This window comes from Phaseolus vulgaris, chromosome 7 (genome assembly GCF_051622355.1).
Source record: "Phaseolus vulgaris cultivar YP4 chromosome 7, ASM5162235v1, whole genome shotgun sequence".
NCBI lineage: Eukaryota > Viridiplantae > Streptophyta > Magnoliopsida > Fabales > Fabaceae > Phaseolus > Phaseolus vulgaris.
The window spans coordinates 7,347,139-7,365,159 of NC_143504.1; the positions used below are offsets into that span (position 1 = coordinate 7,347,139).

Below are 18,021 nucleotides of genomic sequence, written 5' to 3' on the forward strand. Positions count from 1 at the left end.
GCTAGTAGCGTTTTTAACTTTTGTGCAAGTACAAAATATGACACCCAAGGAACAGTACTTTTGACTTCGAGAAAGGAAAAGCAACCATTTGCGTCTACACTTTCTACTCTATTTACCTTAATCCAAACAACCTCACTTTCTTCATACTTTTCCTTCAAATCATCTCAAATCGACTTCCTCATTTCCACTCTCTAATCCAAACAAAACCTTAGGAAAGAAAAAGCAAACCAACCATTTGCGTAGACTTGACTTGGTCCTGCTTCTCTCACGAGTCACAACCATCCACTGTATAAATACTCCTCAAACTTATCTTCATATCACAACAATTTTCAAATTGAAAAACCAACTCTTTCTTATTCACATATCTTTTCAATTCCCTTTCCCTTTCGCATTTTTCACCGACAGTTCTGCTTTTGTCTCAGCTCTCACAAACTTCAATAACAATGAAGGTCAGTGTTTTAATTTCAGCTCATAATTATTTTCAGATATTCACACTTTGATACTCGTAATTCAGTCTGTGTTTTTGTTTTGATTGTTTATGGTCTAAATCAACTTTCAAAGTTAGTGTGTTGAGTAGTCCTAACAACTGTTTGATTTTTGCTGAAACAGAAAGTTATGTTGAAGGTGGATGTACAGGAAGACAAAATCAAGCAGAAAGCTATGAAGGCTGTCTCTGGCATTTCAGGTATTCAATTGAAATTCAATTTCTAGACTTCCTCATCTCTTTAGCTTCTCTTCTTTCAATGCTCTAATCTAATAAAAAATGAAAACACAAAGGGGAAAAACAATAGTAATACAACAGAACTGATTTTCTTTCATTCAATTCAGTGAATTAGCTTGACTGAAACTGATTTTTGTTTCAAAAAAATGAAGTCCAAAGAGTATAGTATGAATGATTCATTGATATTTGGTGATATACTGAGATTGTATTTGAAATACTGTTGCAGGTGTGAAGTCAGTTTCTGTGGACATGAAAGACAAGAAATTTACCTTAACAGGAGACATTGATTCAGTACAAGTAGTTGCCAAGCTAAGGAAGTTTTATCACACAGGAATAGTTTCTGTTGGACCGGCAAAAGAGGAAAAAAATGAAGAACCTAAAAAAAAAAAAACTTTTTGATGCATGCATATATTCAGACAATGTCTAATTAATAATTAAACATTTAATGACAAAAAGGTTGTCAGATAATGTTTAATGATTATAATACTGTATATTTAAAATTTATATATCTATAATAATAAATAAAAGAATTCTCTTACTGTACATATTTTATAGTTTTTTTAATTATATTTTAAATCCTTTAAAAAGTTATAATAACATATAAAATGATACATATTTAATAATTACATTTTACTTTTAATTATACTTGAAAATTTAAAAAATAAATTATATAAATATTTAAAAAATATCGTATAACTTTGCATGTAATTATTATTATTAATATTATTTTTCAGTGATATACGAAGAATTCTTTTCTCTTTCACCTCATAACTCTCCTAACACCAATGCTTCAATATCTAACCAATTTTTAATTTTTATTTATATAAGAACTATTTGAGGATAAAAAGGCTTACTAGTTAAAGAAATTGGGTTAAACTACTATTTAAAAGAATAAATTATAACAAGTGAAATAGGCAATTAACGTCAATAAAAAACTAAAGATTAAATTGAACCAAAATTAAAAATATTAAATATCTTATTTCTATTTGTACTAGTATGGGTCAAACGGTCAATACCATGTCTTCACTCTCACATCCGAGTCGACCGTGTTAGAATATATGACCTTAAACAAGAGGGGTGAATTGTTTAAAAGAGATTTTCGTAAACTTTTAAGCCTAGAATGAAAATACTTCAAGAAAACCTTGATTAAGAAATCAGTTTTTCAAAACATAAAGCAAAAGCACAACACTGGAAAAACAATCGGTTGTTTTACCGAAACAATCGGTTGTTTATACCAGTTATCAAATAACAAAACTGAATTTAAAGAGATAGGGATAGAGAGATTGTACACAGATGTTTATACTGGTTCACTCCAAACCCAGAGCTACATCCAGTCTTCTCAGAAACCTTGAGGAAATCCACTAAGCAATCACAACTTGATCACTTACACAACAACCAAGAGAATGACCTTGAACATCTCAAGAAACACACTCTCCTTGGCCAACACACCAACACCAAGATTGCTGATCTTGACCCCCTCAAGAACACACAACCAATCTTAGCAAACACAGAAACAAAACTTGTTTTTACAGAGTAGAAGGATTACACTTGTTACAGAAGATAATCTGAAATCAATACAAGCATAATCCTATTCCACAAACTTTGATCAATAAAAAACTCTTAGCAATCTCAGCTCTTTGAAAAACTCAAAAACTCTTAGTGAAAACTTGTCAAAGATTAATTCTCAAATCTGTTATTCTGAATTTATTCAAAGATGTAGTTTGTTATCAAATCTTAACAAACTCTTAAATTGCATTAAAAGATTGGTCAAAGCATTTAATGACTGGAGCGTAAGCAATTAAACCATTTAAAGCTCAGTCAAAGATAAAATAGTTTTTCTGTTATGGTCCCAAAACAAACAATCGGTTGTTTCCTCGAATCAATCGGTTGTTTTGGTTCTTAACAGTTCAACCATTTGAAAAACAGTTGTCAATCTTTTTCTCAAAACACCTAAGTATAAACAATTGGTTGTTTCGACAAAACAATCGGTTGTTTTAACTTAGTTTGAAAACATTTTACTTTCACAAAGATTGAGATGCTTATGCTTTAGATTTAATCAAAGGGTGGATTACAAAGCTCAAACTACCCCAGAACTATACTAAACCAGCACAGCAACACCAAGCACAACAAAGGCTTTAACATCCTTCAAAGGATTTGGATTCTTCAAAGCTTGAACACCACTTGGTTCAACAATCTCCCCCTATTTGATGAAGACAAATCCCTGGTGCTTGTGTTTGATCTGATTGAATCTGAAGCAGTGCCTGCAAAAATAACATTTAAACTATCCAATGCTTCTTACAGCAGCATGTTAGATTTTTACATATTTCAAGCATAAAACATGATAAACAATCGATTGTTTACACGAAATAATCGGTTGTTTTTATCAGCAGCAGAAAACCTTTTATATTAGAGATTTTAACAGATTATACAGAATCAGATAAAGATATACAAGAACCAATTAATTCTCCCCTTATTTGTCTTCACAAATAGACTTTAGCATGTATCAAAAACATATTTAGGAGAGATTATTAAGATCAAGGATACCTAACTCATTTCTTAAGAAGAAAAACCTCTTTTTTGGTAAAGGCTTTGTGAAGATGTCAGCTAACTGCAGTTTGGTCTCCACAAACTTCACTTCACAGTTGCCATTGTTTACATGATCCCTGATGAAATGATGCCTTATCTCAATATGTTTGGTCCTTGAGTGTTGAATCTGATTTTTGGTAAGATTGATGGCGCTTGTGTTATCACACATCAAAGGAACCTTGCTGATTTGTAAACCAAAATCTGCAAGTTGTTGCTTGAGCCACAGAATTTGTGCACAACAGCTACCAGCAGCTATATATTCAGCCTCAGCAGTAGAGAGCAACACATGCTTGCTTCTTGCTATGCCATGAGATTAGACTTGAGCCAAGAAGGTGACAAGTGCCACTTGTGCTCTTTTTATCTAGCTTGCAACCTGCAAAGTCAGAATCTGAATAACCAATTAAATGAATTGGAGAGTGAGAAGGATACCATAATCCTACAGATGATGTTCCTTTGAGATATTTCAGAATTCTTTTTGCAGCTTTGAAGTGTGACTCCTTAGGACAAGAATTATTTCTGCATTTGATTTCTTGATGAAGAGAGTCTTGTCTACCATTCCTCTTTCATAACCATGAGATAGCAGAAAGTTGTTAAGCCTCTCATACCACTGCCTTGGAGCTTGTTTCACTCCATACAGAGCTTTCTTCAACTTGAAGACATGGTTGGGATACTTATGATCTTCAAAGCCAGGTGGTTGATCTACATAGACTTCCTCATTGATGTAGCCATTCAAGATGGCACTCTTGACATCCATTTGAAAGAGTTTAAAACCACTCATACATGCAAAAGCCAGCAGCAGCCTCACAGCCTCCAATCTAGCAACAGGAGCAAAGGTTTCACCATAATCTATGCCCTCCTCTTGATTGTAGTTTTTTGCAACTAGCCTTGCTTTGTTCCTTGTGATCACACCATCCTCATCTAGCTTGTTCCTGAAAACCCATTTCGAACTAATAATATTCATTTCATTAGTTTTAGGGACAAGAAACCATACCTCATTCCTTGCAAACTGATTCAGCTCTTCATGCATAGCTTCAACCCACTTCTCATCCTTGAGAGCTTCCTCAATTGATTTTGGTTCAATTTGAGAGACAAAAGTTGTGTGCCTGCAGAAGTTTGATATGGAGCTACGTGTGGAGACACCTTCCTTTATCTGCCCTATGATGTTGTCCACTGACAGATCTCTCGGAATCCTCCACTCTTTGGGCAGCTCACTCTGTTGCAGAATTTCAATCGGTTGTTTCTGCGAATCAACCAGTTGTTTTTCTGCACAGATTTCCAGCTTCTCCAAACTGATGCTTTGTTCATCTTCCTCAGCATTGGTCTTTGGGATTTGATTGACTCTGCGATCTACCTCATCAAAGACATCATGAACGGATTCTTCTACAGTCATCAACCTCTTGTTGTAGACTCTATATGCATGACTTGTGAGTGAATAACCAATGAAGATACCAAGGTCCGCTTTCTCATCAAACTTTCCCAAGTTTTCCTTTCCATTGTTGAGAACGAAACAGTTGCATCCAAAGACTTTGAGATGACTGATGTTAGGCTTCCTTCCATTGAAGAGTTCATATGGTTTTTTCTTCAAAATGGGCCTTATAAGCACCCTATTCATCACATAACAAGAGGTGCTCACTGCATCTGCCCAAAAATACTTAGGAAGAGATGATTTACTAAGCATTGTCCTTGCAAGCTCTTCAAGAGACCTGTTCTTCCTTTCTACCACTCCATTCTGTTGTGGTGTTCTTGGAGCAGAGAAATTGTGCAGAATTCCCAACTTCTCACAGAATTTGCTAAACTTCTCATTCTGAAATTCTCCTCCATGATCACTTCTAATAGAACCTATGTTGCTGTTCTTTGTATTTTGTAGCCTTCTTGCTAGCTTTTTAAATGCAGAAAAGGCATCACTCTTTGATTCCAAGAAAAGAGTCCAAGTGTACCTAGAAAAGTCATCAACAATAACAAGAGCATAATAATTTCCACCAAGACTCATAGTTCTTGAGGGTCCAAAGAGGTCCATGTGAAGAAGTTCAAGAGGTCTCAAAGATGAAACAACATTTTTAATTTTAAAAGAACTTTTCACTTGTTTCTCTTTTTGGCCTGCTTCACAAATGTGATCCCTCTCAAACTTGAGTTTTGGCAGCCCAATCACAAGATCCTTTGAAATTAGCTTGTTCAAATGATTCATGTGAATATGAGCAATTCTTCTATGCCAAAGCCAAGATTCATCTTGCTTGGATAGAAGACATCCAATTGAACATGGTGAAGAGATATCTAGAAGATACACATTATTAACTCTCTTACCTACCAACATTACCTCTTTGGTGTTGGGTAGACAGATTTCACATGTGTTTGATTTGAACATCACTTGATATCCCTTGTCACATAGTTGGCTAATGCTCAGCAGATTATGCTTTAGGCCTTCAACAAAAAGTACATCATGGATTACCATCTCCTATGGATCCTCTCCCAAGAATTCTTCCTTTGTTGTTGTCTCCATAGGTGACATGACCCTCTTGCTTAAAGGAGATACTCAGGAACTTTGATTTGTCCTCTGTCATGTGCTTGGAGCATCCACTATCCAAGTACCATAGTTGCTTGCTCTCCTTCAAGATTTCCTACAAAAGAGATTTTCAAGTACAAAGATTTGGTCCCCTTATGAATGTGGGTCCATCTGGTTTATACTCATCAATTAAAGCTTTATTTCCCTTAGGAATCCACTTCATAAGACCTTTAGGAATAGCATGTTTTTTTATTTTACAGAACCTCACAGAATGGCCTCTTTTCATGCAATAGAAGCATGTAACAATCGGTTGTTTCGATGGTCCAATCGATTATTTTTCTAGCATTTTTTAAAATGATTTTGAAAATCTATCTTGTTTGTTTTGTGGATTAAAACCCAATCCAGCTTTTCCAAAAACATAGTTTTGAGATGCTAGAACACTTTCAAAGTTGGATTGGCCTTTAGAAAGCTTATCCACTGTTTTAACAAGATAGTGGACCTTCTTTTCAAGATTTTCGCAATTTTCACAAACTAGAGTATCACACTTGCACGAGAAGTTTTTGTAAATGATTTCCAGATTTTCAAAATCTATTTTTGAATTTTCTAATTCCTCTTCCAATGCCTTTACTCTGTTTTCAAGCCAGTTGTTCTTTTCTTTTAACCGATTGTTCAAGAGAGCCAATCGGTTGGCTTCTTCATGTGTTTCTTGAAAGGTTTGAAGCAATTGACCATAATTTTCAGAGTTTGAGGAGTTTGATGAACTTACACTACTTGAGTCATCCTCCCTTTTGGCCATGAAGCAAAGATTGAGGCTTTTCTTATTTTGCCTTCTTTTTCTTCTTGCTTGACTCTTTGTCATTGCTTCCTTTGGTTCATGAGCAGCCTTGAGTGTGTCCCACATATCCTTAGCAGTTTTGCACTTTGATATCCTGAAAAATTCATTAGAATCCAGTGCAGAAGCTATAATGTTTTGAGCAGACCGATCAAGCTGGGCCATCTTACATTCATCATTTGTCCATTGAGACAAAGGTTTTGAAATGAAAGAATTATTCTTTTTGAGCTTTGGAATGTAAGGACCATTCTCAATTGAATCCCAAATTCTTTGATCAATAGATTCAATAAAGATTTTCATTCTTGCTTCCCAAAACTTATAATTCAATCCACAGAATAAAGGTGGTTTGTAGATTGAAGCACCTTCCTCAAAAGATAGTTTTCCAGCCATAGAAAAAAGATTTTTGATCAACTTGAATAACTTTCAAGAACCAAGCTCTTGATGACAATTGTTAGAATATATGGCCTTAAACGAGAGGGGGGTGAATTGTTTAAGAAAGATTTTCGTAAACTTTTAAGCCTAGAATAAAAATACTTCGAGAAAACCTTGATTAAGAAATCAGTTTTTCAAAACATAAAGCAAAAACACAACACTGGAAAAACAATCGGTTGTTTATACCAGTTATCAAATAACAAAACTGAATTTAAAGAGATAGGGATAGAGAGATTGTACTGATGGGCATATATTTATTCACACTTAATAGCTTTAATAATTGATTATTGGACTATAATAATAAATAAATCCATTGTTTTAATTAATATTCTTATAATTGAGTTTATTTGGGCCTTAACTGTTATTATTGTTAATTTTGTGTTTTTAGAGTAAATTATCCAGAGGAAGCATCTACCTTAGTGAATGGGCCAAATATGTAAAAGTCCAAGTTGCTTCTTGAACCAAAACAGAAAAAATATTCTTAGGAGAAAAAAAACAAAATAAAACAACAAAAGATAAATCCAGGAGAATCATAGTTTAGGATTTATCTTTTGTTGTTTTATTTTGTTTTTTTTTAATTGATTTGTTTGAATTTATTTTTGCTTTTGTTAAAATAAATAAGTTCTTTAGGATTGTCTAATGGCTGACATGTTTTATAATTCTTGAAAATCTTGGTTTCTTGATATTTGTTGTTTGGATTTTCTGAAAACTTGATAAATAAGTTGGTTATGAGAAATTTTGGGTTGAATCTTTTGCTACAATGTCCCTAGTGAGTTTTGAGCCTTAATTGATATATCATTTAATACTCTTTTTAGTGTGTTTTCACTCATGTTTGCTTATACTCTAGAACTTAGCTTGATTCTTTGTTTTACAATTGTGATTTACGTGCATGAACTGATATGATAGAGGCATTCTTTGTTTAAATTAACCCACTAGCCATATTAGCCTACCTTTATGATAATCCATTTGTTAGCCCCTTGAGCCTATAGCCTTTTTCTTATTTTTAACCCTCATTACAAGCCTCAAAACAGAAAAAAAAGAAGCATGTTTGTCCCTACCTTAGAAGATGAAGGAGCTTTGAAATCATTTGGGAATAGGTTTTTGAATAAGTGTGGGGGTGTATGTCATTTTCATAGTTTACCTCTTCAGTTTTAAAGAAAAAAGAAAAAGAAAAGAAAAGGGATAGAAAAAAAAAGGAATACAACAAGAGAAAGAAAAGCAAAGCAAAATAAAGAAAATAAGAGTGGATCCTCTAATACACTGGATTGACTGTCTATTATATGAAAAAAAATTTATATCTTGAAATAAAAAGAGGAGTTGAATTGTCATAATACTTACACTTGTTTTTATACCTATCCTCCATTGCTCCTTTGTTTTTCTATGGTTTTTAAGCCTATTTTCCCACTTTTTACCTACCTCTACCTTAGCCTCATTACATCCCTTATGAAGTCCTCTTGATCTTTGATTGCATGTTTTTTTCAATTGTTATGAATATTAGAGTCTTGCTAAGCATATGGTAGTGTTTGTCTGCATGGGTGCTGAGTGTAAATACAAACCCTAAACACTTTAGAGTTTGAGAGTGTCCAGTGAAGTTTTGTCAATTTTGATTCAACCTTCTATTTCAATTACCTGCTTGTATATTAAAAATATAGGAATTCCCATTCACATTTTTATTGATTCCTTGATTTCTTAAAATTATATCATATTTGTCATTATGCATTCTTAGAATTTTCTATTTGTTATTTACAACTGTTTTTCTTTTCTTTTTAAACCTTAGAATGTTTTGCCCAGGAGTGCAAAAGGATAAGTGTGGGGGTATTTGATGGGCATATATTTATTCACACTTAATAACTTTAATCATTGATTATTGGACTATAATAATAAATAAATCAATTGTTTTAATTAATATTCTTATAATTGGGTTTATTTGGGCCTTAACTATTATTATTGTTAATTTTGTGTTTTTAGAGTAAATTATCCAGAGGAAGCATCTACCTTTGTGAATGGGCTAAATATGTAAAAGTCCAAGTTGCTTCTTGAACCAAAACAGAAAAAATATTTTGAGGAGAAGAAAGAGAAAATAAAAGCTACAAGATTCGAGAAACAGAATTGGAAGCAAATCTTCTGCAAAATAAAAAGAATTATGGAAAGTGGAAACTTTTTACAAAATCTAAACTGCAATATTTTCCCAAGATCCTTGGAGCAGAAAAGCCTATAAAAGGACACAAGCAACAAGGAGAAAAGGGAGAGCTTCATAGGATTTTCTTAGTTTATTTTCTTCTTAGTAATTCTTTTGTTTTGCCTCCGCATGGAAGGCTAAACCTTTTTGGTTGATTCTTTTGTAATTCCCCATTGAGTTCTGAGGTTTTGTTCTATAAAAGTTTCGATTTTTAAGTCTCTATAGCAGTTGTTTTTATTGTCTAATCTCTTGGAAAACTAGTTTTTGTGAGAGGTTGTACTTGAACGCATGATTGAGAGTCTTCCTTGTCTTAAACTTTGATTTCTTAGTTAGTTCGCATCGTTCTAATTAAATTCTTGGGCGCATGATTCAAGAGAGAGGAGGTAAGCATTCCCATGGAGTATACGCATGGAACAAAGTGGGTATGGATTAAACCAGTAGACACATGCTTTACTGGTGAGTTTCAGTTGAATCAGATCGGCGCATGTTCAATCTGGTTTAGCTCTGTTGGAGGATTGAGAAAAGATTAATCTTTAGAGAACCTGTGAAGAATTCAATGGTGGAAGAACTTGGGATCAACCGCTTTTTATTTGCTATTTTAATCTCTTTTATATTTTCTGCACAACTATCTCAAACCCCTTTTTCATCTTTATTGTTATTGTTAACTTTCATTGTTTGCAAATAGATTTTAAACCCTAATCAACTGATTTTACTATTGGATTCATTGGGAGACGACTTGGGGACATTTGTCCACAATTATACTATCATCTCTCTAATGTTAGACAAGTCTACACTAGAATCATATTAATTTGACAGCAAAACGACAGCTATCATGTACACATATGTTTATACTGGTTCACTCCAAACCCAGAGCTACATCCAGTCTTCTCATAAACCCTGAGGAAATCCACTAAGCAATCACAACTTGATCACTTACACAACAACCAAGAGAATGACCTTGAACACCTCAAGAAACACACTCTCCTTGGCTAACACACCAACACCAAGATTGCTGATCTTGACCCCCTCAAGAACACACAACCAATCTTAGCAAACACAGAAACGAAACTTGTTTTTACAGAGTACAAGGATTACACTTGTTACAGAAGATAATCTGAAATCAATACAAGCAGAATCCTATTCCACAAACTTTGATCAATCAAAAACTCTAAGCAATCTCAGCTCTTTGAAAAACTCAAAAAATCTTAGTGAAAACTTGTCAAAGATTAATTCTCAAATCTGTTATTCTGAATTTATTCAAAGATGTAGTTTGTTATCAAATCTTAACAAACTCTTAAATTGCATTAAAAGATTGGTCAAAGCATTTAATGACTGGAGCGTAAGCAGTTAAACCATTTAAAGCTCAGTCAAAGATAAAACAGTTTTTCTGTTATGGTCCCAAAACAAACAATCGGTTGTTTCCTCGAATCAATCGTTTGTTTTGGTTCTTAACAGTTCAACCATTTGAAAAACAGTTTTCAATCTTTTTCTCAAAACACCTAAGTATAAACAATCGGTTGTTTCGACAAAACAAACGGTTGTTTTAACTTGGTTTGAAAACATTTTACTTTCACAAAGATTGAGATGCTTATGCTTTAGATTTAATCAAAGGGTGGATTACAAAGCTCAAACTACCCCAGAACTATACTAAACCAGCACAGCAACACCAAGCACAGCAAAGGCTTCAACATCCTTCAAAGGATTTGGATTCTTCAAAGCTTGAACACCACTTGGTTCAACAGACCGAACATTCCACGTCCGTAACATTCCTAAACAGACCAATGCTTTCGGTCTAATTACGCTCAATCAAGATCAGTGAAGTTAAGTCATTATTAAGAACTAGGTAACACACCTCTAAACACGATCCACCTCACTAATCTGACCCAACAAGGTAGGTCCATTAAAATAATATAAATAGCGTACATTCTAAGAAGTTGATACGTCATTTATTATTGTATTCTGACACTAAGTGTCGAACCCCCCTTTGTTGAATATGTTAAAAAATGCATCAAATGTCAAGAGTTTGCTTCTTACACCATGCAAAACCAGAAGTGTTGCATAGCCTGACATCCCCATGGCCATTTGCTGTATGGGAGATGAACATCATCGGCCCCTTCGCACCAAGAAAAGGTCAAATAGAATTCTTCCTCGCTGGAGTCGACTACTTCACTAAATGGATCGAGGCCGAGCCACTCGCATCCCATCTTCGCCAAGAATGTGCAAAATTTTGTATGACGAAGTATTGTGTGTTAGTTCGACATACCTAACACAACAATAACAAACAACGATCGGCAGTTCATCGACAAGGGGCTCCAATCCTTCTATAACGACCTCGGTATCAAGTTTATTACAGCCTCGGTCAAACACCCCCAAACCAACGAGCAAGCCGAGGCTGCCAACAAGGTCATTCTAAATGAACTGAAGAAGCGGCTCAACAAAGCGAAGGGTCGATGGACTGAAGAACTGATAGAAGTCCTATGGCCGTACTAATGCACCCCCAGACAACCACACAAGAAACTCCGTACAACCTGACGTACGAGACCGAAGCAATGATCCCGGTCGAGGTAGGGGAGCCTACCGTCTGAAGACAGATGTTCGACGTAACCCTCAATGAGGAAAGCCTGTCGGTCAATCTTGATTTGGTCAACGAGCTCCGCGACAAGAGCAAAATTTGGGAGGCAGCATGCAAGCTTCAGGCGGCAAGACGCTACAACACCAAGGTCCGACCGAGGAGCTTCCATAAAGGAGATCTCGTTTGGAGAATGAGAAGCGACACGGGAAGAAACGAAGGCAAATTCTCATCCAATTGGGAATGACTCTTCTGAATCCGAGAAGTTGTAGTTGGGGGGAGGGGGGGAGGGAGTGACTCTCGGGTAAAATTGTACCGAGGACGTGGAATGTCACGCACCTCAAATTTTATTACAGCTAAATTAATAAAGTTTACGCACTCTTTCCTCACCCAACTGTTTTTTCCTAAGGAGGATTTTCAGTCAGGAAGGTTTTAATGAGGCAGTTCTCTTCAACAATAATGAATTTGCGCATCTCAAACACTGGTTAGGTCTAGATGAAGTCTTAATCGGCATACCTGCCGACACTTCGTAACTTGGTTTGATCTGGATGAAACCTTGACAGGCATACCCAACCAACACCTTACATATTCGGTTCGGTCTGGAAGAAGCATTAATCGACATACCATGTCGACACCTCATAACTTGGTGTGGTCTAGATGAAGCCTTGACAGGTATACCCTACCAACACCTTACACATTCGATTCGGTCTGGATGAAGCCTTAATCGACATATCATGCCGACACCTCATAACTTGGTGTGATCTAGATGAAGCCTTGACAGGCATACCATGCCAACACCTTACACATTCGGTTCGGTCTGGATGAAGCCTTAATCGGCATACCCTGCCGACACCTCACAACCTTGGTTGCATCAAAACCAAGCCTAAACTTTAAAAGAACTACAAGCGAAGGCCGACCATCTATTTAACTTGTTCAAATTTTTTATTGTCCAGATAATTTACCGGCCGTTAGCTTAACATGTTAATTTCTCTTTAATCAATTACTTATTCGACCGAGCATTTACAATATTCAAAGAAAGCGACTGATTCATTAATAAAAGATGGGGAGGAAGGCCACACCCCCGCCTCAGAAGAAGTACAAAAGGGCCACACCCCGACCGAAGGGAACAACAACTCAAAACCTAAGTCTACTGGTCTTCACCTTCAGCTCCCCTGGTCGGTGCAGGCTGATCCTTCGTCGTGACCGCCAACGCACTCGCCTCGGAAGGATCGAAGTTGCTAGACATTGGCGGCCCCCATACAACATATTGGCCTGGAAGAAGCTCTGCTTGAGCAGCTCCAAGGTCTGGTCAAAGTTGCGGTCCAGCTCCGCCTTGACCTCTTCCTTAGCAGCCTCCAAGCGAGTAACCTCGGAATTCAGCACTGAGATCTTGCCTTCACCTTCCCCCACCATCTTCTTCAATCAAACCACCACGGTCGCCATCTCTACTGCCCGGCTCTCAGCCTCAGCCACTTCGTGCTGAGCCTTCTCCCTCTCGGCAACCTCCCGAGCAAGCTTCTCCGCATACTAAAAGTTAGCAGCGAGAGTTTGCTTCAAACTGCCCGAAGCTTCGGATAGCTCATGCTCCAGCCTGGATATCTCCTCGATGAGGCAGTCTCGGTCCTGAGAACCCAGATGGACCATGACCAGGGCGCGACACAACATCTCCACGCTACCCTTCAACAAATCCGTCGTTGGAAAGGCCTGAAGGACCTCCCAGGTCGGCCCAGGGAACGCAACCTTCACCCCTCGAGAAAATTGCATGTCACCCTCAACACCGTCAAGGGTGACATGGTGACCTCCAGAGCACGTTTGGTTGCGGGAGGGGCGATTGGTTGGTTGAACTCATCCGTCAGCGGCGAGTCAACATCAATAGGGGAACGGCGAGGAGGAGGTGTCGGTAGGGACCCAAGTGAGCGAGTTGTTGTTGTTATGTTATTCGATTCCCTTGGCCTCTTATTGGACTTGCCAAAAGGGTCAACTGACCCCATACCAGCTCAGCCAGCTGATCCCTTACCGGCATCTAGGATTTTGACACTGGGTTGACCCTTTCATTGGGTGGCCCTATCCTTGAAAGTATCGAGCATGTCACTCGCCTGAGGACAATCCCGATTCATGAGTTCTGTAAAGAAAAGCAAAGTGTTAGTTAGAATCAAAAATATCGACCAAGGGTAAATGAAACTAGCATACCCTTAATAGCCGCCCAGCGCAATGACTTCGCATGCACGCCAACTAACTTTCGCGTAGGAAGCTTCCTTGGGAGCATATCGAAGAGCGAGAGAATCTCTAGCTCTTCGATACCCCCGACCGGTCGAGGCCACTCCTTGAAGTCACGAGGCTTCTTGGTCCAATACAAGGGAAACCTCAATCGATCGATTTCATCAAAGAAATAAGACGTCGCCTCTGGCCGGAATACAAACTTTAAAAAATATCTCTTTGAATTTTTTATAAGAGGTAGCGAAGGAATTGAAAATGACATTACCCGACCGACTGATCAGTGAAGGCCACAAAACAGGGTTGGCCGAGTGAGAAGTATAATAGCTGAGGGAATAAGAAGGGGTAGGGTGGAAATGCAGAACGTCACATATCAAGCGAAAGGCCTAGATGAACACCCAGGTATTCGGGTGAAGTTGGGTAGGCGCCACATTGAGCGTCTGAAGGACACCCATCGTGAAACTATCAAAAGGAAGAGAAACATGCAAGTCTGATAAAAGACATGAGTACTTGTAGAAAAAAAGGGGGACTAGTAGCAGGCCGACCCATGCACACGTTCTCGGTCGGCAAGCAGAGCTCAACACTAAAGAAACTCGAATGCGCATCCGCCTTCAGAACTGTGTACCTCCCCAAAAACTTGGCGACAGATTCCTCGTTTGAGAAGGTGGAGGCGATCCCAGTCACCTTAGAATTTGCCCAACCAAAATTCATTCGGGAGATGACTTGCTTGGGGCAGCCCGACCGATCGATAACATTGGCCAGGTTGTCTCCCCTGACCATCTCTACAGGGTGCGGTACGTCAACCGCACTGACCGATATGGAATCAGTCATAGAGGAACCGAAAGACAAATTCGAAGACGAAGAAGAGGGATGCACGAGAATAGGAGAAGGAGTAGCCGAAGAAGAAGAAATAGGCCGAGACAAGGAAGGCATAACTAACCTTATAAAAAGCCGAAATACCAAAACACAACAAGAAGAAGAGGAAACGCTCGGCTCTTAGAGCAAATATCAGAGAGATAGCACAATATCTCGACATTGTTGGGATCGCTATTTATAGCCTCCAAGGGCCTCGGGAGACGAAGCGTCACAACGATCCCAACCGTTAGATCTTCCAGATCCAACGGTTCTCAACGCTTCGCGCCCAAAAAACCCTTCATTAATGCAGGTTACATCACGTGCGCAAGCGCCGCCTGAAGTCACGTCAGGCCTTGTGAACTCCAACAGTCACATTAAACTCAAAAGACCGACCGACACTCATCATTCAAAACTCTTCAGATCAAATTATCCTCGAGCCTAGGGGGTAAGTGTACTGGTGTGGGTCGAACGGTCAATACCATGTCTCGGCTCCTACAACCGGGACGACCGAACATTCCACGTTCGTGTGGGCTGATTGATGCTTTCGGTTCAATTACACTTAATCAAGATCAATGAAGCTAATTCATCATTAAGAACTAGGTAATACACCTCTAAGTACAATCCACCTCACTAATCCGACCCAACAAGGTAGACCCATTAAAATCATATAAATAACGCACATTCCAAGAAGTAGGTACGTCATTTATTATTGTACTCTGACACTTGAGTGTCGAACCTCATTTGTTGACTTAAGCGTCGGAGTGTCTTCTGTAGGTACCCTCCATCGGTATTCTCTAGAAGACCGAGTGATCGAGCAGCTGAGCTTGAAGGAGTAACAAAAATTTGAAAGAGAAAACTGAAACATAGATCAACCGTCCGATAGAAAAGAGGAAAACAAAGTTTTTCAATAGTTCTATCTCCTTAAGAGTAACACTGTCTTTAATGAATCGATTTTTAAAAAAAAATTTATTTGACGTTTAGAAATAATTTAGATAAATTTTACAATTTGTTTATAGTGACGCAAATTACTGTGGTCTTGTCAATCATGGTGACGGTATATTATGAATGATTGGATTGACGCGGATTCGAACATGCAACGAAAGCCGTCTTCATCATTAAGATGTCTCAACTCATTTTCTTACCTATCGATCCAAACACGAACTAACGTCACGCTTTCTGCAAAACTTTCCTCGCCTTATTTTTCAATACTTTCTCCTACATTATTCACCCTACCCTACATTTTCAAATAAACAATTATAACCCAATTTATATAAAATTTTAAATATGTATAATTATCAATAAAGTTCAAAAATAAATTTAAAGAAAAAGTCATATAAGCTCAAAACTTAAATACTGTTCTGGAATTTAAAGACTGGAATATACGTGTCTTTTCTATATTTTTTAATATTTTTCAATTATTAAGATTTAAAAAAAAATAGTTTCACTACTTTTAACATTCTTTAAAGAACAATATAATATAGTGTTTTGATATAATATAGTGTTTTGATAAATGGACGGTGAAGGTGATCAAGTTGAAGATATTCAAACTAGTAAAATAAAATTTTAAAAAAGTATTTATAACTGTTAGATAAAAAAAATAATAAGGTGTTTTCAAAATTAAATTAAACAGTGTAAACGAGCTAGTAGCATTTTTAACTTTTGTGCAAGTACAAAATATGACATTAAGAAACAGAACTTTTGACGTAGAGAAAGGAAAAGCAAACCAACCATTTGCGTAGACTTGACTTGGTCCAGCTTCTCTCACGAGTCACAACCATCCACTATATATATGCTCCTCAAGCTTATCTTCATATCACAACAATTTTCAAATTGAAAAACCAACTCTTGCTCATTCACATATCTTTTCAATTCCCTTTTCCCTTTCGCATTTTTCAACGACAGTTCTGCTTTTGTCTCAGCTCTCACAAACTTCAATAAGAATGAAGGTCAGTGTTTCAATTTCAGCTCATAATTATTTTCAGATATTCACACTTTGATACTCGTAATTCAGTCTGTGTTTAGTTTTGATTGTTTATGGTCTAAATCAACTTCCAAAGTTAGTGTGTTGAGTAGTCCTAACAACTGTTTGATTTTTGCTGTAACAGAAAGTTGTGTTGAAGGTGGATGTACATGAAGACAAAATCAAGCAGAAAGCTATGAAGGCTGTCTCTGGCATTTTAGGTATTCAATTGAAATTGAATTTCTGAACTTTCTCATCTCTTTAGCTTCTCTTCTTTCAATGCTCTAATCTAATAAAAAATGAAAAGACAAAGGGGAAAAACAAAAAAAAAAATATAGTAATACACTAGAGCTGGTTTTCTTTCACTCAATTCAGTGAATTAGCTTGACTGAAACTGATTTTTGTTTCAAAAAATGAAGTCCAAAGAGTATAGTATGAATGATTCATTGATATTTGGTGATATACTGAGATTGTATTTGAAATACTGTTGCAGGTGTGGAGTCAGTTTCTGTGGACATGAAAGACAAGAAATTGACCTTAACAGGAGACATTGATCCAGTACAAGTAGTTGCCAAGCTAAGGAAGTTTTGTCACACAGAAATAGTTTCTGTTGGACCGGCAAAAGAGGAAAAAAAGGAAGAACCTAAAAAGGATGATAAAAAGAAGGAAGATGTGAAGAAAGATTCTGCAAAAGAAATGGTTGTAGATCCACTCAAGTTCCATGAAGCATATCCATATTATTATCAGATGAAACCACAATACAATCCATATTACAGTGCCGTAAGTGTGGAAGAGGATCCTAATGGCTGTGTCATTGTCTAATTTTATTATAACTAAGTTGGATTTAAAAAATGAATAAAAAGAAAAATATTGTATTTATTTTTTTCCTGTGTCTTCTAATGAGGGATAGCTGACCAAGCCAATGAAGGTATTATGATGTAAATGAATAAAATTTTCTTGGTTTCATACATAAAGCTTCTGCAGAATCTTGATATCCACACATTAAAATATCAGTTACCAAATAAACTATCAAATGCAGTGTGATATTTTTCTTTTCAAACAAACAAAAGAATGGAGTTAAATATTTTTCTTTCCAAATCTTTGTTTTTAATTCAACAAAAAAAGCACAGCGTTTAGTGAAACTCTTGATAAGAGAAAGTTTTATTAACATTC

The 18,021-nt window shown here is 36.9% G+C and overlaps 1 protein-coding gene across 4 annotated transcripts; it reads left to right on the forward strand.

The window, feature by feature from the left end:
• The first annotated feature begins 317 nt into the window (after window positions 1-317).
• On the forward strand, window positions 318-17,822 carry LOC137829527 (heavy metal-associated isoprenylated plant protein 39). 4 transcript variants are annotated; one of them, XM_090305459.1, is made up of 3 exons: window positions 318-449; window positions 610-685; window positions 948-1,275. In XM_090305459.1, the coding sequence occupies exons 1-3, from the start codon at window positions 444-446 to the stop codon at window positions 1,118-1,120; spliced, it is 255 nt and encodes an 84-aa protein (XP_090161585.1). In that variant the 5' UTR covers window positions 318-443; the 3' UTR covers window positions 1,121-1,275. The 4 variants fall into 4 exon arrangements, with proteins under 4 accessions (XP_090161585.1, XP_068492449.1, XP_068492448.1 ...); XM_068636348.2 differs by lacking the exon at window positions 948-1,275 and adding an exon at window positions 17,342-17,822 and having other exon boundaries at window positions 320-449; XM_068636347.2 differs by lacking the exons at window positions 610-685; window positions 948-1,275 and adding exons at window positions 16,994-17,069; window positions 17,342-17,822 and having other exon boundaries at window positions 320-449.
• Window positions 17,823-18,021: the final 199 nt, after the last annotated feature.